Source organism: Rhincodon typus, chromosome 42, assembly GCF_021869965.1.
Source record: "Rhincodon typus isolate 14 chromosome 42, sRhiTyp1.1, whole genome shotgun sequence".
Lineage (NCBI taxonomy): Eukaryota > Metazoa > Chordata > Chondrichthyes > Orectolobiformes > Rhincodontidae > Rhincodon > Rhincodon typus.
The window spans coordinates 5,432,494-5,456,051 of NC_063373.1; the positions used below are offsets into that span (position 1 = coordinate 5,432,494).

At 46.4% G+C, this 23,558-nt stretch overlaps 1 protein-coding gene across 1 annotated transcript in view; it reads right to left on the reverse strand.

Moving 5' to 3' along the window:
• Positions 1-20,658, reverse strand: part of LOC109917471 (zinc finger protein 850-like) — a 36,144-nt gene extending 15,486 nt beyond the window's left edge. The window contains exons 1-4 of the mRNA XM_048619092.1: positions 20,579-20,658; positions 16,203-16,311; positions 11,201-12,098; positions 10,182-10,338 (exon numbers count right to left, since the gene is read on the reverse strand). Of these exons, the coding sequence (XP_048475049.1) occupies positions 10,182-10,338; positions 11,201-12,069 (1,026 nt within the window). The 5' untranslated portion in view covers positions 12,070-12,098; positions 16,203-16,311; positions 20,579-20,658. The remainder of the gene's footprint in view (positions 1-10,181; positions 10,339-11,200; positions 12,099-16,202; positions 16,312-20,578) is intronic.
• Between the last annotated feature and the right edge of the window lie 2,900 nt (positions 20,659-23,558).

The following is a 23,558-nucleotide window of genomic DNA, read 5'->3' on the forward strand; positions in this document are numbered from 1 at the left end:
CAAACCATCCACAACCTCATCACCTCAGGTGACCTCCCACCCACGGCCTCCAACCTCATCGTTCCCCAACCTCGCACTGCCCGCTTCTATCTCCTTCCCAAAATCCACAAACCTGAATGCCCTGGTCGACCCATTGTCTCCGCCTGCTCCTGCCCCACCGAACTGATCTCCAACTATCTCGACTCCATTTTCTCCCCCTTGGTCCAGGAACTCCCTACCTATGTCCGTGACACCACCCACGCCCTCCACCTCCTCCAGAACTTCCAATTCCCCGGTCCCCAACACCTCATCTTTACCATGGACGTCCAGTCCCTCTACACCTGCATTCCCCATGCAGATGGCCTTAAGGCCCTCCGCTTCTTCCTGTCCCGCAGGCCCGACCAGTCCCCCTCCACTGACACCCTCATCCGCTTAGCCGAACTCGTCCTCACACTCAACAACTTCTCTTTCAATTCCTCCCACTTCCTACAGACAAAGGGGGTAGCCATGGGTACCCGCATGGGCCCAAGCTACGCCTGCCTCTTTGTAGGTTACGTGGAACAATCCCTCTTCCGTACCTACACCGGCCCTAAACCCCACCTCTTCCTCCGTTACATTGATGACTGTATCGGCGCCGCCTCGTGCTCCCACGAGGAGCTCGAACAGTTCATACACTTCACTAACACCTTCCACCCCAACCTTAAGTTTACCTGGACCATCTCTAACACCTCTCTCCCCTTCCTGGACCTCTCTGTCTCCATATCGGGCAACCACCTCGAAACCGATATTCATTTCAAGCCCACCGACTCCCACAGCTACCTAGAATACTCCTCCTCCCACCCACCTTCCTGCAAAAATGCTATCCCCTATTCCCAATTCCTTCGCCTCCGCCGCATCTGCTCCCAGGATGAGGCATTCCACTCCCGTACATCTCAGTTGTCCTCGTTTTTCAAGGACCGTAACTTCCCCTCCTCGGTGGTCGAGAACGCCCTCAACCGTGTCTCCCACATCTCCCGCACCTCATCCCTCACACCCCGTCCACGCAATAAAAACCAAAAAAGAATCCCCCTCGTCCTCACGTACCACCCCACCAACCTCCGGATCCAACGCATCATCCTCCGACACTTCCGCCATCTGCAATCCGACCCCACCACCAAAGACATCTTTCCCTCCCCACCTTTATCTGCTTTCCGGAGGGACAACTCTCTCCGTGACTCCCTTGTCCGCTCCACACTCCCCTCCAGCTCCACCACACCCGGCACTTTTCCCTGCAACCGCAGGAAGTGCTACACCTGCCCCCATACCTCCTCCCTCACCCCCATCCCAGGCCCCAAGAAGACTTTCCACATCAAGCAGATGTTCACCTGCACATCTGCCAATGTGGTATACTGCATCCGCTGTACCCGGTGTGGCTTCCTCTACATCGGGGAAACCAAGCGGAGACTCGGGGACCGCTTTGCAGAACACTTACGCTCGGTTCGCAACAAACAACTGCACCTCCCAGTCGCGAACCATTTCAACTCCCCCTCCCATTCCTCAGACGACATGTCCATCCTGGGCCTCCTGCAGTGCCACAACGATGCCACCCGAAGGTTGCAGGAACAGCAACTCATATTCCGCTTGGGAACCCTGCAGCCCAATGGTATCAATGTGGATTTCACAAGTTTCAAAATCTCCCCTCCCCCTACCGCATCCCAAAACCAGTCCAGCTCGTCCCTGCCTCCCTAACCTGTTCTTCCTCCCACCTATCCCCTCCTCCCACCTCAAGCCGCACCTCCATCTCCTACCGACCAACCTCATCCCGCCCCCTTGACCTGTCCGTCCTCCCTGGACTGACCTATCCCCTTCCTAACTCCCTACCTACACTCACCTTTCCTGGCCCCATCCCCGCCTCTTCGACCTGTTTGTTTCCTCTCCACCTATCCTCTCCTCTATCCCTCTTCTATCCGCCTCCCACTCTCTCCCTATTTATTTCAAAACCCCCTTCCCCTCCCCCTTTTCTGATGAAGGGTCTAGGCCCGAAACGTCAGCCTCTCTGCTCCTATGATGCTGCTTGGCCTGCTGTGTTCATCCAGCCCTGCACCTTGTTGTTTTGGAAAAGGTTGGTCCTCCACACAATCGGAGTGAATGAGAGGGCGGGGCTGGAGGACTCAGCAGGAACACCCAAAGGAAGCTGGACTTTATTTTCAAAAATATATTTTATTCATAAATATATCTTCATATACACACATAGGCACTTAAGCAATTCTGTTCTGCACAGTAGCAAATGAAGAAACAAAACAAACACTGGAATTTGACTCTATCCAGCAAACAAATCAAAGGAATTTCTTACTTGTTCAAGATCATATTTACATACATTTGAGGCATTGGGAGGGTCAGATAACTGAACAGACCCCCATTTAACATCAGCAGAAAGACCATTGAAGGTGTTTTTTTTCTCCACTGCTCCTTGGGGGCATTAATAAGGTGAATAACCATGGATTTTTTTCCCAGGGTAGGTCCAAAACTGGAGGGCATAAGTTTAAGGGGGAAAAGATTTAAAAGGGACCTGGGGGCAAAGTTTTCATGCCAACTGTGGTGTGTGTATGGAATGAGCTGCCAGAGGCTGGAAATTACAACATCTAAAAGGCATCTGGATGGGTACATGAATAGGAAAGGTTTAGAGGGATATAGTACAAATGCTGGCAAATGGGACTAGATTAATGTCGGAGATGTGGTCAGAATGGTCAAGTTGACCCTGCCCCCTCATTGGTCTGCTGCAGACCAACTTTGTGGGGATTAATAATGTGGTTGTAAAGCCACACAGGCAATGTCTGTCATCCTGTTTTAAGGCAGCAGACATCTCCTGCACAGCTGTGGTCATGACCCACATGGACCCAGTTCACAGAGGTGCTTGAAGGAGGCAGCCTTTCTCCTCACTGTCTCTGGGACTTCCTTGAACCCTGGATTCCCATTCTATCTTCTGTTTCTGACCCTTTCTTACTGTTAGAACCCTCACTGATTTTTCATTAGTTTTATTCTTTTATCAATTTTGGTTTGAAGCTGTAAACATGAAATGTCAGCAGAAAATTACTTTGGGTTTGAGGCTAGGCCCAATTATTAATTCTTGATCAAAAAGGTTCCTCTGAACACAGGAATCCCAGCAAAAGCATTGTGTTTAAACAGATAGCAGAAATTGGCCATTAATGCAGTCAGTAACTGGGAATTGGTTCCATTGAGACTGGAAGAGGTCCTGTATGCAAGTAGATGTTGAATGGTAAATTGAGATCTTGGGAAAAGACAGTCAGTCTATTAGGGCAGAATCAGAGTTGAAATTGTTTGTTTCAAACTGTTGATTTTCGGAGGAGAACATTTTGGCAGCTGCTGACGCAGTGTGAAGTTTTGAAAGCTGCCTGATTCGTATCCCTCGCCAGCTTCTGGAAGCCCAAAGAGTAGAAAGCTGGAGTTGGGAGTATTACTACTTTTACCCGAGTGAACTGAAAAGATGACACCGATCAATGTTTCCACAAAAACAACCAAGGAGTCTACATCTATATTGTGAAACAACGTTTTGTGAAAATCATTTTAAATAACTTCGAGTTGGTGACTTTTACAGAAGGTTTCAGAAGTTTGAACTTGCTGGGAGATTCTTTGGCAGTTAGTGGTTTTTTAATTAATTCATTTGTGGGATGTGGGCATCATTGGCTGGCAAGAATTTATTGCCTGTTCTAAGTTATCCTTGAGAAGGTGGGGTGAGCTGCCTTCTTGAACCGCTGCAGTCCATGTCAACTGGGTTAATGCACAATGCTCTTAGGGACGGAATTCCAGGCATTTGACCCAACAATACTGAAGGAATGGCCGATATATTTCCAAGTCAGGATGGTCAGTGGCTTGGAGGGGAACTTGAACGTGGTGGTGGTGTTCCCATATATCTGCTGCCTTTGTCCTTCTAGATGGAAGTGGTTGTTGAGTTTGGAAGGTGCTGTCTAAGGACCCTCGGTGAGTTTCTGTAATTCATCTTGTGGATGGTACCCACTGCTGCGACTGAGTGTTTGTGGTGGAGGGTGTCAATGTTTGTGGATGTGGTGCCAATCAAGCAGAGTTTGCTTTGTTCTGGATGTTGTCAAGCTTCTCGAATGTTGCTGGAGCTGCACTCATCCAGGCGAGCAGGGAGTGTCCCATCACAATCCTGACTTGTACCTTTGGGACTTACAAAGAATCCCCAGCACATTTTTCAGGCTACTTTGCTGCAAATGACTGTGTTCCAATCAGAAGATCTGGGCTGTTGACAAAGAATACCTGTCACTTGCAATGTCACAATCAAACAACAATAGCTAAGGCCTGCAAGTATGGAAGCAAGTAATACAGAAGGCAGCCAGTGTGTCTGTGCTGGAAGTGGCACGGTGACATGTCGGTTAACACTGCTGCCTCACAGGTTTGATTCCAGACTTGGACAACTGTCTGTCTGTGTGGAGATTGGACATTCACCCTGTGTCTACTCAGGCTTCCTGCATGTCCCCTGGTTTCCTCCCACAGTCTAAAGATGTGCAAGTTAGGTGGTTTAGCTAAACATCACTTCGTAGTGTTTAGGGATGTGCAGGATAGCCATGGTTTCTAAAAAAAACCCATGTGGGGTTACAAGGATAGAGTAGGTCTTGGTGGGCTGCTGTTCAGAGGGTCAGTACAGACTCGATGGGACAAATGGCCTCTTTCGCCACTGTAGGGATTCTATAAATAATCTAGCCAGTTTTGTTTTTTTCCTTTTATTTATCCCATAAGTGTGGTTGTTTGTTTGTCTGTCCTTTTGTGTGAATGAGGGGCTGAAAACGGTGTGAACAGTTTAAAGTGTAGACATTAATTATCATACTTTGTATAATTTTTTTCTCTAAAGTTATTGTGTTTAATAAATTGATAGTCTGTTTTGTTTAAGATACAAAACTGGTGTCTGGAATTAACAAAGTCTGGGATTGGCTATTTAAAAATGTGGAAAATCATGGAGTATCTATTGACAGTCTTTGAAGGATTTCAGTTTTACTGTGTTGCAAACAGAAGTGGAAAGGCAGATTTGGTTCAGCTGTCTGTCCACATGTAGTAACACTACCCTCAATAACATTGCTCTAACATCATGACTGTGCCCAGGCCCAAAGACCTGGAATTCTCTCTCTTAAACACACCTCTTCTTTTTAACAGACTTCTTTAAAGCAACTTCTGTGAAGCACCTTGTAATACTGGACTATGTGAAAGATTCTAGACAAATGCAACGTCTTGTGATTGTCTTCCAAATGATTGACACAGCTTTGTTGCACAAACATTTGAAATGCTCAGATCAGAATGATCATGGTCATTTTTACAGTGGAAACATTAATCTGTCATTTCACTTCTAGTCAGGAGCAGTTTAAACACCAATCTCTGACCTCACAGTGTGTATCTGGCATTTGCCATTGTTCTCCCAGACTCTAAACAATTATAAAGGAGCTTCTGTTCATTGTCTAGGATCTCTGAGCCATGCAGGAGGAGGAGGGTGGAACACATTTCTTACACTGTCACCACATATCAGCCCTGGGTGTAAGAGCATGGATAGGGTGAACAGCCACGGACCTTTTCCTAGGGTAGGGGAGTCCAAACCTCGAGGGCACAGGTTTGAGGTGAGAGGGGAAAGATTTAAAAGGAGCCAAGTGGGGAAACTTTTTCACACAGAGGGTGGTGTGTGTACGGAATGAGCTGCCAGAGGAAGTGGTGGAGGCTGCTACAATGACAATATTTAAAAGGCATCTGGATGGGTATATGAATAGGAAGGATTTAGAGGGACATGGACCAAATGCTGGCAAATCGGACTAGATTAAGTTAGGATATCTGGTCTCCGCTAATTCCTCCGGCGGTGCATTCCGTACTCGCACCACCCTCTGCATGAAAAGGTTTCCCTATTTGGTTCCTTTTAAACCTTTCCCCTCTCAACTTAAACCTATGCCCTCTAGTTTTGGACTCCCCTACCCTTGGGGAAAAGACTTTGATCATTCACCTATCCATGCCCAGCATGATTTTATAAATCTCTATTAAGGTCACCCCTCAGCCTCCGATGCACCAGGTAAAAAAAGTCCCAAACTTTTCAGCATCTCCCTATAGCACAAACCCTCCAACCCTGGCAACATGCTTGTAAATATTTTCTGAACCTTTCCAAGTGTAACAATATCTTTCCTATAGCAGGAGGCCAAAATTGAATGCAGTATTCCAAAAGTGGCCTGACCAATGTCCTGTACAGCCACAACATGACCTCCCAACTCCAATAATCAATGCACTGACCAATAACGGCAAGCATACCAAATGCCTTCTTCACTACCCTGTCTACATGTGACTCCAATTTCGAGGAACTATGAACCTGCACTCCAAGGTCTATTTGTTTGGCAACACCATTTAATGCATAAATCCTGCCCTGATATGCCTTACCAAAATGTAGCACCTCACATTTACCTAGATCTCTTTCTTGCCATCCAGCATGCCTTACCCCACCAGCCTTGCCCTTCACCCTAACAGGAACATACACTGTCTGGACTGTCATTATCTCATTTTTGAAGGCTTCACACTTTCCAGTTGTCCCTTTACCTGCGAATATCATCCCCAATTAACTTTTGAAAGTTCTTGTAAGATCAAATTCCATCTGTCACTCCACAGCCCCATCTGATCAAGGTCTTGTTGTACTCCGAGGTAACCTTTGTCGCTGTCCACACAACACCACAATTTTGGTGTCATGTGCAAACTTACTAACCACACCTCCTATATTCACATACAAATCATTTATATAAATGACAAAAAGCAGTGGACACAGCACCGATCCTTGCGACACACTGCTGGTCACAGGCCTCCAAAATCATCCTCTGTCACCTACCTTTGAGTCGATTTTGTATGCAAATGGCTAGTTCTCCCTGTTTTCCATGTGATCTAACCTTGTTACCCAGTCTATCGCATGGAACCTTGTTGAATGCCTTACTTAAGTCCATTATAGACAATGTCCACTGCTCTGCCTTCATCAATCCTCTTCGCCACTTCTTCAAAACTCTCAATCAAGTTCGTGGGACACGATTTCCCACGCACAAAGTCAATGCTGACTATCCCTAATCAGTCCTTGCCTTTCCAAATACATGTAAATTCTGATCCTCAGAAGCCCTCCAAAAACGTGCCCACCATTGTTGTCAGACTCACTGGACTATAGCTCCCTGGCTTTTCCTTATCAACTTTCTTAAATAATAGTACCACATTAGCCAACCTCCAGCCTTCCAACACCTCACGGGTGGCTTTTGATGATACAAATATCTCAGCAAGGGGCCCAGCAATCCCTTCCGTAGCTTCCCACAGAGTTCTAGGGTACACCTGATCAGGTCCTAGGGATTATCCACTTTTATGCCTTTTAAGATGTCCTGATGTTCCCCAAATTCCATATCCTTCTCCATAGTAAACATTGATACAAAGTACCTGTTTGGTGTCTCCTCCGGTTCCACACATTGCTGATCTTTAAGGGGCCTTATTCTCTGTCTAGTTTTTCTTTTGTCTTAATGTGTTTGTAGAGACCCTTTGGATTCTCCTTAACCCTATTTGCCAAAGCTATGTCATGTCGCCTTTTGCCCTCCTGATTTCCATTTTAAGTATACTCCTACTGCCCTTATTCTCTCGGGATTCACTCAAACCCTGATGTCTATACCTGACATATGCTTCCTTCTCTTTCTTGCCATCCAGCATGCCTTACACCCACCAGCCTTGCTCTTTACCCTAACAGGAACATACTGTGTCCGGACTGTCATTATTTCATTTTTGAAGGTTTCCCACTTTCCAGTTGTCCCTTTACCTGCGAATATCATCCCCAATCAACTTTTGAAAGTTCTTGCCTAATACCGTCAACAATGTCCTTCCTTCAATTTAGAACATTAACTTTAGATTAGGTCTATTGTTTTCCATAACTATTTTAAAACTAATAGAATTATGGCCACTGGCCCTAAAGTGGTCCCCACTAACACCTCAGGCACTTGCCCTGCCTTATTTCTCAAGAGAATGTCAAGTTTTGTTCCTTCTCTAATAAGTACATCCACACACTGAATAAGAAAATTTTCTTGTACATGCTTAACAAATTCCTCTCCATCTGATCCCTTAACACTATGGCAGTCCCTGCTGACTATTGAGTGGGGAAGGGTGGTCTAAAGGACAATCCCTATAGAAGTGATCCAGCCTTCACTGCTCTCTGTGGAAGACATTGCTAAGTTACCTCCTTACCTGTGCTAAAACTGAGTCCGTTGGTCTAAATTCTGAGAAAGGAGGAAATATTGCCTCAGCAACTACCCAGTCAGGCCCCCCCAGGTATTTGATGAGATCACGCCCCCTTGTCCTAAACACCACTGGGTATCAGCCCCACCTTTCCTTAGACCCCAACTCCTACACACTAGAGTCAGCCTAGTGAACCTTCTGTGGACTGCTTCCAATTCAAGTGTATGCCTCAAGTAGTGAGACCAAACAGCATTCGTCTCCTTTACCAACACTCTGAAGCAACCACTTCATCCTCCATCACCCCAATACCTTGCCCCTGCCCCCACCCATTGCACCTTTTCAAGTAATTGCAGCAGGTGTAGCACATTCCCTTCAACCTCCTTTCTCCTCAGCATTCAAAGCACCAAACGCCTTCCAAGTGAACCAGCAATTCACTTGCTTTTCTATTGATCACAGTGCAGTCTCCTCTAAACTGCGTAAACGTCTCCACCGAGTCCACAAGCACAACTCTGAACTTTCCGTTTGCATGCCTTCTTAAATGAAGGGTCCAGACCAAAGAGGCACAATCTTAATGTGAAACGTAGGAGGTTTAGCAGGATTTGAAGAAAATAATTTTAACCCAGGGTGGTGGGAGTGTGGAAGGCACTGCCAGGGAGGGTAGTGGAGACAAGTAAACTCACAAGCTTTAAAAGGTACTTGGATGAACAATCGAAGTGTCATAACTTTCGAGGCTATGGGCTTAGTGTGGGAAAGTGGGTCTAGTGTACACAATAATGTATTTTTGGCTATACAGACTGGATGGGCTGAAGGACCGCTTCTGTACTGCATAACTGAATAAATTCACCAACTTACTCTCGCAAATGACATTTCTGCACTCGGTCTGCAGCATTGTTAGGCTGGAGGAACCATGCCTGATCTTCCAATTCGGCACTTCATTGCCTTCCTGACTCAAAATCATATTCGACACATTTTAATGTGTGAACTCTGTCTCCCACTTTCATTTATTTATTGTTTTGCTACATGTCATTCTATATCTCTCTCTGAGAAACTACTTCACCCACAGAAAGCTATTGAGCCAAAACATTCTATGTTTTCAAGAAGGGGCTAAAGGGATCTTTTGATTTGATTTATTTTGTCACATGTACCTAAGTACAGTGAAAAGTTTTGTTTTGCAAGCAGTACAGTGAAATCATAACGCACAAGGACACACAGATCATAGGCTGTTTAGACAGAGGCATACAAGGTTATGACTGCACAGGAGGTACATAAAAGCAAGGTCAATGTTAGATTGAAATTAGAGAGATCCATTCAGCAGTCTAATAACAGCAGGGAAGAAGCTGTTCTTGAACCTGTTGGTACATGTGTTCAAGCTTCTGTATCTTCTGCCTGACGGAAGAGGTTGGAAGAGTGTATTACCAGGGTGGGAGGGGTCTTTGTTGATGTTGGCAGCTTTCTGCGTCAATAAGAAGTGTACATGGAGTCCGTAGATGGGAAGTGGGCTTCCGTGATGGTCTGGGCTGTGCATGCAACCATCTGTAATTTCTTACACTCCTGGGCAGAGCAGTTGCCGTACCGAACCGTTATGGATCAAAGGTTGTTGGGGAAAGTGGGGACAGGCTGTTGAGTTAGCTGATCTGCCATGATCATAATGAATGCTAAAGGAGGCTCAAAGGTCCAAATAGCCTACTCCTGCTCCCATTTTAATGTTGCTATGCTTTTACCTTAGTTATGCTTTGAGGCAGTTATGTTCATTCTCCTGGCATAAACACCCAGTGTGAACCAATGATTTGTTTCTTGACAACACCATTAGCATCACCATTGCCAATGACTCCAGGTCATATTTGACATTGACCATCTCCTGTCCTGTCCCTCATCCAGATCCTTCCCTTTTGTTGCCCATCCTCCTACAAGTGGCAGGACAGCGCATGCGCACTTTCACAGCACCGCCTCCAAAAAAGATGGCGGCCGCTAACCTTGGGCCTGAAGGAGGACGGCAGCTGCCTCCCCATCACCGTTTGGAGAAAACGGAGGAACCGGAAATTCCGTGTCTGTGCTTGAGACCCATGCCGAGTGTTCACGTAAGCTTGCCGCCCAACCCAGCCTGTCAGCTTACCGGCCAAACGCCGCTGACTGCAAGATAGATAAAAGGTGCAATGGAGAGCACTAAGGGTTGGCATTTGTGCCATACTTAGAGAAGATCTTGTTACAGGAGATCAGGATGTAGAATCGGTTTGGGTGGAGATGAGGAATGGTGGGTTGGGGAGGGTGGGTCTGGATGGGATGCTCTTCGGAGGGTCAGTATGGACTCGAATGGGCCGAATGGCCTGCTTCCACACTATGGAATGATGTGGAGGTGCTGTTGTAGGACGGGGGTGGACAAGGTCAGTAATCACACCACATCAGGTTAGAGTGCAACAGGTTTATTTGAAAACACAAGCTTTCTATGCCTTCTTCAGGTGTTAGTGAGAGAGATAGTATCAGACACAGAACTTATATGTAAAAGATCAAAGGGTCACACCACTGATCAGGATGTATTGAAGAAAGGCAACCCTGGCTCACAGTCACCACAACAAGATTGAATTCCACATGCTGTTGAAGAGGAGAACATTGGATCTGAAACTAGTGTTTTGAATCTCAATAAAGAACTCAATATGGGCATAGAAGCTGAAAGAGGTGAAGTGAGCAGGCATTCTAGGGATAGATCAATGGAGACCCAGTCGCAGATATTTCAGATGAGCATATTCCTGCCATCAAGAAAAAATCGAAAGGGATGACCGACCATCTATAGAAGGTTCAGAAAGCATTAAACTTAAGCAAAAAAAACTAACTTGTTTTAGAGACATTGAAAATATTCACACTGTCTTTATACCATATAATTTATTTGATTTTTCCAGAATATTAGCCCTATAACATTAGCAGAGGTCCTGTGAAAATGTTTCAGTCCTGCATGTGATTTACTTTAAAGTTAACAGTAGAAGTTAATCACTGTAGTCACTTGTGAATCCGCTGGTGTCTTACCAGGCTGGAAGACTGAGTGAATTTCTTCTCGCACAACGAGCAGGAGAATGGCCTGTCCCCACTGTGAATCCGCTGGTGTCTCAGCAGGGTGGAAGAGGTTGTGAATCCCCTCCCGCACCTGGAGCAGGTGAACGGCCTCTCCCCAGTGTGAACCCGCCGATGTGTCAGTAGGTTGGACGACTGAGTGAATCCCTTCCCGCACTGCGGGCAGGTGAATGGCTTCTCCCCGGTGTGAATCCGCTGGTGAGTCAGCAGGTCAGTCGACTGAGTGAATCCCTTCCCACACTGCGAGCAGGTGAATGGCCTCTCTCCAGTGTGAACTCTCTGGTGTACAGTCAATTGAGATGCTTGCCTGAAGCCAGTCCCGCACTGAGAGCACCTGAACGGTTTCTCGTCGGTGTGAACACGTTGATGGGACATCAGTTCCCCGGAACTTTTGAAGGCTTTTCTGCAATCTGGGCATTTGAAAGGTCTCTCCTCAGTGTGGACGCGTTCGTGGCACATCAGTTCCCCAGAACTTTTGTAAGACTTCCCGCAGTCACAGCATTTAAAAGGCCTCTCATTAACATGAACTCGCTGGTGGGTCAGCAGGTTGGAAGACCGAGAGAATCCCTTTCCACACTCGCAGCAAGTGAACGGCCTCTCCCCAGAATGACTGCGTTGGTGAATTTCCAAATCAGACGGCGATCTGTATCCTTTCCCACAGTCACCACATTTCCACGGTTTCTCCACTGTGTGACTGTGTCTGTGTCTCAACAAGGCAGATGATTGGCCGAAACCACATCCACACACAGAACACGTGTACAGTTTCTCCCTGCTGTGAGCGGTGCTTTTTCCTTCCATGTTCAAAATCCTCTCCTTCTAAACCCCTTCTGTGAAATTGATTTGAAATGGATAAAAAAGGGAGTGAGATAGAACCCACGAAAACACAAAGGCAGTTTAATGTTGCAGCAAAGATTTGTAGCTTCGGTCGTGTTTGGAGTTCTTGGGTGGTCCACCGAGCTGACTGGTTTTCTTGCAAATGTTTTGTCTCTCTTTTAAGTGACGTCTTCAGTGCTGTGTAGCCTCAGTTGAAGCACTGTTGTTTTGCCCTGCTCTGAATTTATATGGTCCAGTTTGTCATGGTGGGTAGTCCTGTTTCTGGTTTTGCACTCTCGTGGTATGCAGATGGGGTCTATTTCAATATGTTTGTTTATCACACTGGTGGTTGAAAACCAAGCCTCCAGGAATTCTCGTGCTTGTCTTTGTTTTGCTTGTCCTAGTACTGTAACCTTGTGCCACTTAAACTGATGTCCTTCTATATCAGAGTGAATAGGAACGAGGGAGAGTTAGTCGTGCCGTTTGCTGTGAGTTGGTGTTCATGTATCTTCGTGGTGAGTTTCATGCCCGTCTGTCCTTTGTAGTGTTTCTCGCAGTTGCTGCATGGTATTTTGTGTATCACGTTTGTCCTGCTCATTGTGGGCATGGGGTCTTTCGTCTTTCAGAGTAGCTGGTGAAGTGTGGGTGTTGGTTTGTGCGTTATCATTATTCCAAGAGGTCGCAGAGGTCTCATAGTCAGTTCCACTGTGTTTCGAATATAGGGTAGGGAGGCCAGTATATTGGGGCATACAGTGTCTTCTTGGTGTTGTTTATTGGCCAGGCATCGGCAGATAGCCATTGTTTGTAAAGACTTTGTACAGGTGTTCCTTTTTGTTTAGGCACAGCTCTGAGGTGCTGCAGTGTGTTATCGCTCGTTTAAACAGAGTCTGGACACAGCTCTGTTTGTGGATGCTGGGGTGGTTACTGTTGTAATTCAGGATTGGGTCTCTGTGTGTGTAGTCTTTCTGTATACGCTGGTAAGGAATTCACTGTTGTTCGTTCGTTCCACCATTATGTCTGGAAACGGGAGTTGATTGTTGTTCTCTTCTTCCCTGGTGAATTTGATCCCGGTGAATATGCTGTTGATAAGGTGGTGTGTTTCTTCTAACTTTGCTCACTTAATGATCACAAAAGTATCGTCCACATATCTAATGCATAGTTTAGGCTGGATGTGGTGCAGGGCTGTGCGTTCAAGTCTTTGCATAACAGCTTCCGCTAAGAGACCTGAGATGGGTGAACCCATGGTTGTCCCATTAATTTGTTCATATACCTGGCTGTTGAAGACCAAGTACGTGGTAAGGCATAGGTCTAATAATTTTAGCGTGTTGTCCTTGCTGATGGTTACATTGGAGGTTTGTGTTTTCGGATTGTCCGGTAATGTGGCCCGTGTCTCCTTTGCTGGTGTCATGTCGATAGGGGATGACTAATGCTGTAGCGTCGAAGAAGACCATCATTTCCTCCTTGTCGATTTTTATGTTTCTGATGTTATCCAGGAAATCCTGTGCTGAGTGAAAAAAATCGAAACAATCCGAAAACGCAAACCTCCAATGAAACCATCAGCAAGGCCAAGATGCTAAAATTACTAGACCTATGCCTTACCACGCACTTTGTCTTCAACGGCCAGGTATATGAGCAAATTAATGTGACAACCGTGGGTTCACCCATCTCAGGTCTCATCGTGGAAGCTGATATGCAAAGACTTGAACGCACAGTCCTCCCCCAGATCCAGCCTAAACTATGGGTTAGATACGTGGACGATACTTTCGTGATCATTAAATGAGCAAAGTTAGAAACACACCACCCTTATTAACAGCATATTCACCGGGATCAAGTTCACCAGGGAAGAAGAGAACAACAATCAACGCCCGTTTCTAGACATAATGGTGGAACGAACGAACAACAGTGAATTCCTTACCAGCGTATACAGAAAGACCACACACACAGAGACTGAATCCTGAATTACAACAGTAACCACCCCAGCGTCCACAAACAGAGCTGTGTCAAGACTCTGTCTAAACAAGTAATAACACATTGCAACACCCCAGAGCTGCGCAAAAACAAAGAGGAACACCTATACAAAGTCTTCATGAACAATGGCTATCCTAACAGCTTCATCCGCCAATGCCTGGCAAATAAACAACACCAAGAAGACACTGTATGCCCCAATGTACTGGCCACCCTACCCTATATTCGAAACACATCGGAACTGACTACAAGACCTCTGAGACCTCTTGGAATAACGATAACACACAACCAACAGCAGTTACTCTCAAAGATGAAAGACCCCATACCCACAATGAGCAGGACAAATGTGATACACAAAATACCATGCAGCAACTGCGAGAAACACTACATAGGACAGATGGGCAGGAACTCGCCACCAGGATACATAAACGCCAACTTGCAGCAAACGGCACGACTAACTCTCCCTCGCACTCTGACATAGAAGGACATCAATTTAACTGAGACAAAGTTACAGTACGAGGACAAACGAAATGAAGACAAGCACGAGAATTCCTGGAAGCCTGGTTTTCAACCACCCAATGTAATTAACAAACATGTTGAAATAAACCCCATTTACATCCCACTACAGTACAAAACTGGAAACAGGACTACCCACCATGACAGACCGCACCATATAAATTCAGAGCGGGACAGAACAACAGTGCTTCAACAGAAGCTAAACAGCACTGAAGATGTCACCTAGAAGGGAGACGAAACATTTGAAGAAAACCAGTCAGCTCAGCAGACCAACCAAAAACTCCACACAAGGGTAGATTGTGAAATTGAGCTGAATGAATTTGATCATTTTTGTGAAGCTGATACTGACTTGTAACTCCTTACTTAATAGGATTATGGGAACAACTTCATCTCATGAACTACAGCAGTTTATCTTCTTCCAGGCAACTGGCGTTTTGCAAGAGTCATAGAGTTGTACAGCTCGGAAACAGACCCTTTGGTCCAACCCGTCCATGCTGACCGGATATCAGAAATTAATCTAGTCCCGTTTGCCAGCGTTTGACCCATATTCTTCTCATGGTTAGCACTGTTGCCTCACAGCGCCAGTGACCCGGGTTCGATTCCACCCTCGGGCGACTGTCTGTGTGGACTTTGCATGTTCTCCCCAAGTCTGTGTGTTTATCCTCCGGTTGCTCCGGTTTCCTCCCACAGTTCAAAAGTGTGCAGGGTAAGTGGATTGGCTATGCTAAACTGCCCACGGTGTCCGGGAATGATTAGGTTAGGTGGGTTAGACATGGGAAATGCAGGGGTAGGGAATTGGGCCTGGGTGGGATGCTCTTCGGAAGGGCGGTGTGGACTTGTTGGGTCTAATGGCCTGTTTCCACACTGTAAGGATTCTATGATATTCATGTACCCATCCAGCTGCCTTTTAAATGTTGTAATTGTACCAGCCTTCACCACTTCCTGTAGCAGCTCGTTCCATACATGTACCACTCTCTGCGTGAAAAAATTGACCCTCGGTCCCTTTTAAATCATTCCCCTCTCACCTTAAACCTATGTCCCCTAGTTTGGGACTCCCCTACCCTGGGAAAAAGACCTTGGCTATTCACCCTATCCATGACCCTCGGGATTTTATAAACTTCTATAACGTCACCCCTCAGCCTCCGAAGCTCCAGGGAAAATAGCCCCAGCTCCTTCAGCCTGTCCCTATGGCTCAGACCTTCCATCACCAGAAATATCCTTGTAAACTATTTCTGCACCCTTTCAAGTTTCACAACATCTTTCCTACAGCAGGGAGACCAGAACTGAACGCAGTATTCCAAAAAGTGGCCTCACCAATGTCCTGTACAGCCGCAACATGACCCTCCCAACTCCTATACTCAGTGGACTGACCAATAAAGGAGTAAACACCTTCTTTGCTACCCTGTCTACCTGTGACTCCACTTTCTAGGAACTATGAACCTGCACTCCAAGGTCTCTTTGTTTGGCAACACCCACGAGGACCCTACCATTAGCTGTACAAGTTCTGCCTTGATTTGCCTTTCCAAAATGCAGCAATGTCCTTGGAGTTTTAAACCCAGCAGCTTCTCCTCCAGCTCGAATTGATACAACAGCACTTAAAAGCTCTAAATTGTAGATAAACAGTCAAAAGTACTCACCCCTGAAACAATAGTGCTGGTTTTCAATACCCTGCAGCTTAAGAGGTATCAAATACATCGGAATCAAAATAAACACAAACAGAAATTGCTGGAAAAGCTCTGGCAGCATCTGTGGAGAGAAAACAGATGTTTCAGGTCCAGTTGAACAGATAACCAAGGTGCCTGGATAACATCACATACACACGAACACAGAGCATGAGTCTCTACAAATTAACAAAAGCTGCACTTCATGAAGGATGTAATGGTACCAGGGGGAAATTGCAGTGAGATTTACCAGAGTGGTTGGAGGGAGGAAACATTTAAATTTCAAGGTCAGGTTGGGGGGAAATCGAGGAGTGATTTTGATTGAGGTGCACATAGAATCAGAGAATCCCTCTGGTGTGGAAGCAGGCCATTCGGCCCATCGAGTTTACACCAACCCTCCGAAAAGCGTCCCACCCAGACCCACCGTTCTACCCTGTATCTAAATCCACCCTCGCCTCGTTGGACTGGGGTGGACAAAGTCAGAAGTCACACGACACCAGGTTATAGTCCAACAGGTTTATGTGAAATCACGAGCTTTTGGAGCGCTGCTCCTTCGTCAGGGGAAGTGGAGGGATAGCGCGCAGGCTCAGAATTTCTATGCGAGAGATGACGGCACGATAATTCCAGGGAATGAGGAGTGTCAAAAGATGAGTACAAATAGTGTGAGTGGAGTTTCGACAGGCTGAAATAATAAGTCTTTGCATAGGGCTTCCTTTCACTTGCTATTCAACTGTCGACACTTTACTCATACCATCTGACACTTTTGATCAGCTGCAAAGACTTCCCTCCACTTCACATGAAGAAGAAGCAAGGGTCTGAAAGCTTGTGATTTCAAATAAACCTGTTGGACCATAACCTGGCGTCGTGTGACTTCTTACTTCACCCTAGCCTACACAACCCTGGTCACTACAGGCAATTTAGCGTGACCAATCCAATTAACCTGCACATCTTTGGACCGTGGGAGGAGACCGGAGCCCGGAGGACAACCCACGCAGGCACGGGGAAGAACATGCAACTTCCACACAAGCAGTCACCCCAGGGTGGAATCAAACTTGGGTCCCAGGCACTGTAAGGCAGCAGTGCTAATCATTGAGCCACCATGCTAACCCGAGCTTATGATAGCTTTTGCTTCAATAGATTAGATAAAGTTCTTCCCTTTAGCTGATTGTGAAATAACTACAGGACAACGGTTGAGGATTTTAGCCACAGCAGGGCTGTCAAGGAAGCCGTTTAAACTAACTTGGCACTCAACACTCACACTTAAAGATCAGAGTCCTGATGAATCGAGTGATTCTGAGTTTCTTCTTGCCAAGTAACATCCTGTAAGAGGAAGTTTGCAAAATCCATCAATATCTTTCTGGGATACAAATTCAGGGAAACCAACATTTTTCTTGGTTTGAGTTTGCTGTGTGTAAATTGTCCCCTTCTAACCCTTCATAAAATGAGTTTCCAAAATCCTTCACTGTCTGTCCAGAGTAGAATTTCACAATCACAGTTCTCGACCCGAAATGTTAACCCTGATTTCTCTCAGACCTGCTGAGCTTTTCCAAGCAATTTCTGTTTTGGTTTCTGATTTATAGCATCCACAGTTCTTTCAGATTTTATTTGGTTAGCATTTCACAATGATCTCCACTCCTGCTCATTGGCTGAAGATGACTGCACACTGCCCTTAATAAGGTGGTTAGTCTCTCCATTAGGAGATGACATCTCCTCACAGTTGTTAGTTTCTGTGAGGGGCCTTCACATGACTCAGCTGAGCTGAGTCAAAGATATTGATAAATCTGGGGCTGAGCATCCTCTGAGGTAATTGGACCCGAGTTTGGGACTTGCTTCCTTTTTCTTCATTCCCAAGGGTCAAGAACAAGGAGGCACACTTTTTTAAAAGTGAAATGCAAGACATTTAGCGGGGAATTTGAGAAATATTTTTACACCCAGAGGTTGGTGAAGAATGCCCTGCCTAGGAAGATAGCTGAGGCAGGAAACCTCACAACCTTTAAAAAGTACTTGGATGAGTACTTGAAGTGTCATAATATTCAAGGCTATGAGCTTAGTGTGGGAAGTTGAGTCCAGTGTACGTAAAATTAAAAAAAACCTCCGGATGCTGGAAGTCTGAAAGAAGGGGGTTTGAGATATAGAGGCTGAATAGGTTGGTGATATTTTTTTTCCTGGAGCATTGGAGGTTGAGCTGTGACCTTATAGAGCTTTGTGAAGTCATGAGGGTTATGGATAGGGTAAACAGCCAAGATCCTTTGCCCCAGGGTAGGGGAGTCCAAAACTAGACAGCATAGGTTTAAGGTGCGAGGGTAAAGATTTAAAAGGGACCCGACGGTCAACTTTTTCGCATAGAGGGTGGGTGTGTGTATGGAATGAGCTGCCAGAGGAAGTGGTGGAGGCTGGTACAATTACAACATTTAAAAAGCATCTGGATGGGTACATGAATAGGAAGGCTATAGAGGGTTATGGGCCAAATGCTGGCAAATGGGAATAGATTAGTTTCGGATATCTGGTTAGCATAGACAAATTGGACTGAAGGGTCTATTTCCATGCTTCATGATCTGTAACTCCAAATTGCTACAAAAACTCACCAGGTATGGCAAGATCTGTGGAGAGAAAGGAGAATTAACATTTTGAGTCCAGTGACCCTTCTGCTTTTGGGCGCCCATATCTAAGGAAGGCTGTGCTGACATTGGAGGGGGTCCAGAGGAGGTTTACAAGAATGATCCAGCAGATGAAGGGTTAATCATATGAACAGCAGTTGAGGACTCTGGATCTTAACTCGAGCAAGCATAGAAGGATGAGGGGGAGGGGGACGGAATATCAATGAAACTTACAGAATGCTCAGAGGTCTGGATAGAGTGGATACGGAGAAGATGTTTCCACCAGTAGGAGAGACTAGGATACAAGGGCACTGCCTCAGAGTGAAGGGACGACCCTTTAGAACTGTGATGAGGAGGAATTTCCTCAGCCAAAGGGTGTTGAATCTGTGGAACTCATTGCCATGGAGGGCTGTGGAGACCATGTCATAGAGTCATGCAGCATGGAGACAGACCCTTCGGTCCAACTCGTCCATGCTAACAATATTCCCAAACTAAACTAGTCCACCTGCCTGTGCTTGGTTCATGTCCCGCTAAACATTTCCCATTCATGAATTTGTCCAAATGTCTTTTAAACATTGTAACTATATTTGCATCCACACACAAACCACTCTGTGTAAAACAGTTGCACCTCAGGTCATAGTGTGGAGGCAGGCCATTCGGCCCATTGGGTCCACAGCAACCCTCCAAAGAGCATCCCACCCAGACCCACCTTATCCCCATAACCCTTTATTTCCCATGGCCAATCCACCAAGGCTGCACATCCCTGGACACTACGGGGCAATTTAGTGTGGCCAATCCACCTAACCTACACATCTTCGGAAACCCATGCAGACACGGGGAGAGAACATGCAAACTCCACACAGACAGTTGCCTGGGGGTGGAATCGAACTTGGGTCCCTGGCGCCGTGAGGTTGCTGTGCCAACCACTGAACCACCATGCTGCCCCAGTGTCATTTAAAAATGTCCTTTTTAAATCTTTCTCCTTTCACCTTAAAAATATGCCTCCTCGTTTTGAACTGCCCCATCCTAGGGAAAATAGGCTTGTTATTCACCTTATCTACACCCCTCATGATTTTAGAAGTGTATTTAAGACAAGAGATGGATAGGGTCTTGACTAGTAAGGGGATCAAGGGTTACGGTGGGAAGGCAGGAGAATGGGGTTGAGAAACACATCAGCCATGATCCAATGGTGGAACAGCCTCGATGGGCCAAACAGTCTAATTCTGCTCCTATAACTTACTGAGATAACAAGGTGTAGAGCTGGATGAACACAGCTCTATGCCTTGTTATCTCAGATTCTCCAGCATCTGCAGTTCCTACTATCCCTATAACTTACTGTTTTGTTTCAGTTTATTTTTTGGCAATACAGACAGGAAGTCCTTCTGTAGTGCCAATCAATATGATTTCCTGCTACTGCTCTGCCTCATCAATCACACACTGGGAGTCAAAACCTGAAGCAGTTTGATGGACAGGTTGTCCCCATTCTGAACACTGGGCAGCAAAGCTCCTCCTCCTCATTCTCAGACATTGCCCCCTACAAACATGGCGATCGCATATGCGCTTTATCGTGCATCGCCCCCAACAAAAATGGCGACCGACCAAACCAGCTCGCTGTCTCACGAAAACGCGTCGGGCGAGTGGGGACGGGGGCTCTTGGTAAATTCGTTTTCGGGGTTTCCCGTGTGTTTGAGATGCTCCCGGCCACACGGTGGGCCCAGCGCTCCGTCTTTCCCTCCGCCCCGATCTGATTCTCACCAAAGCGTGGTTGTCAGAAAAGGGAGCATCCCTTCATCGCCATTCCACTTCCCGCGCATGCTCTGAGCACGGAGCTTCCGCGCCTGCGCACCGCTTTCCCGTTTGTTGGACAGAGGCCGCTGTCTGGCGCGGGGAAAGCTGGGTACCACCCCTGAAACTGAAGGTCCATATTCCTGGATAGAGATAGTAGGAACTGCAGATGCTGGAGAATCTGAGATAACAAGGTGTAGAGTTGAATGAACACAGCAGGCCAAGCAGCATCAGAGGAGCAGGAAGGCTGACATTTTGGGCCAGTACCCTTCTTCAGGCTGCTTGGCATGCTGTGTTCATCCAGCTCTACACCTTGTTATCTCTAGTCCACATTCCTGGGTCATTTCTTTCCCCTGGTGCAAGAGTAAAGTGCCTAATGGGCCAATGAGAAATCGGGGACAATAAAACCTGCTCAAACCCACCTCAGGGGAGAGACGTATGCAAAGTGCAATGGGGGACATGATGGCCTAGTGGTATTATTGTTGGACTGTTAATCCAGAGACCCAGATAATGTTCTGGAAACCAGGGTTTGAATCCCGCCACGGCAGATGGTGGAACTTGATTTCAACAAATATCTAGAACTAAGAATTTAATGATGACCATGAATCCATTCGCGATTGTGAAGAAAAACCCATCTTGTTCACTAATGTCCTCAGGGAAGGAAATCACCATCCTTACCTGGTCTGGTGTACGTGACTCCCGACCCGTAGCAATGAGGCTGACACTTAACTGCCCCCTGGGCAATTAGGGATGAGCAATAAATGCTGCCCGGCCAGCGATGCCCTCATCCTGTGAATGAATAAAGGGAAAATAATGTAACCTGCCTTTTCTTCAAACTCCCTCAAAGAATTCAGAAAGCAATTCAAAGCTAAATGGTGCAGATTTTTGTTTTACTAATGCGACAGGATGGAGTGTCTCTGGCTGGGCCAATATTTCTTGCACATTCCAAATTGCCTATTGAGTGACTTCCTAGGGCAGTAAGAAACCCATTGATGACTGGCAATTGCAATGGTTGTTTTTGTGCGAATTGTAATACAACATTGAACACAAAAATGGGAACTAATGACAAACTTGGTTCTTTTGTTTCTTAATTGATTGATTTATTTATTGTTGTCACGTGTACTGAGATAGAGTCATAGCGTTGAAACAGACCCTTCGGTCCAACTAGTCCTTGCTGATCATAATCCCAAACCAAACTAGTCTTACCTGCCAGCACTTGGCCCATATCTCTCCAAACGTTTCTAATTCATGTATGTATCCAAATGTCTTTTAAACATTGTAACTGTACCTGCGTGCACCACTTCCTCTGGAGGTTCATTCTACACGCAAACCACCCTCTGTGTTAAAAAAAATCCCCTCATGTCTTTGTTAAATCTTTCTCCTCTCACCTTAAAAATATGTCCACTGGTCTTCAAATCCTCTACCCTAGGAAAAAAAACACCTGCCATTCACCTTATCTATACCCCTCATGATTTTGTAGACCTCTATAAGATCACCTCTCAACCTCCTATGCTCCAGTGAAAAATGTCTCAGTCTATCCAGCCTCTCTTTACAATACAAATCCTCCATTCCCGGCCACATTCTGGTAAATGTGGTAGATAGAGAGCAAAATGTTGATTTGTGTACTATACAGGCAAATCGTACCATACAAAGTGCATCAAGGTAGCAGAATAGAGTGCAGAACATAGTGTCGTAGGTACAGAGAGCAAAAGAGATCAGAATTCACATTTGAGAGGACAAGGTGTAGAGCTGGATGAACACAGCAGGCCAAGCAGCACCAGAGGAGCAAGAAAGCTGACGTTTCAGGCCGAGACCCTTCTTCAGAAATGGGGGAGGGGAAGGGGATTCTGAAATAAATAGGGAGAGAGGGGGAGGCGGATACAAGATGGATAAAGGAGAAGATAAGTGGAGAGGAGACAGACAGGTCAAAGAGGCGGGGAAGGAGCCAGTAAAGGTGAGTGTTGGTGGGGAGTCAGGGAGGGGATAGGTCAGTCCAGGGAGGACGGACAGGTCAAGGGGGCAGGAAGAGGCTAGTAGGTAGGAGATGGGGATGGGGCTTGAGGTGGGCAGAGGGGATAGGTGGGAGGAAGGACAGGTTAGGGAGGTGGGGTCAAGCTGGGCTGGTTTTGGGATGCGGTTGGGGGAGGGGAGATTTTAAAGCTTGCGAAGTCTACATTGATACCATTGGGCTGCAGGGTTCCCAAGCGAAATATGAGGTGTTGTTCCTGCAACCTTTGGGTGGCATCATTGTGGCACTGCAGGAGGCCCAGGATGGACATGTCGTCGAAAGAGTGGGAGGGGGAGTTGAAATGGTTTGCGACTGGGAGGTGCAGTTGTTTGTTGCGAACCGAGCGTAGGTGTTCCGCAAAGTGGTCCCCAAGCCTCCGCTTGGTTTCCCCGATGTAGAGGAGGCCACATCTGGAACAGCGGATACAGTATACCACATTAACTTCATCAATTTCGCCTCCAATTTCCACCCCGCCCTCACTTTCACCTGATCTATCTCTGACTCCTCCCTTCCCTTCCTCGACATTTCTGTTTCCATTTCTGGGGATAGACTGGCCACTAATATCCATTACAAACCCACTGACTCCCACAGCTACTTGGATTATACATCCTCACACCCCACTTCCTGTAAAGACTCCATCCCATTCTCTCAGTTCCTCCATTTCCGTCGCATATGTTCAAATGAGGCCAACTTCAACAAGGGAGCCTCTGAAATGTCCACCTTCTTCCTCAACCGAGGATTCCCCAACTCCGTTGTCAACAGGGCACTCAACCAGGTCCGACCCATCTCCCGCACTTCCGCCCTCACCCCTTCTCATCCCTCCCGCAACAGTGACAGGATTCCCCTTATCCTCACCTATCATCCCACCAGCATCCAGAAGATCATCAGACGCCATTTCCGTCACCTCCAGCAAGATGCCACCACCAGACACATATTCCCCTC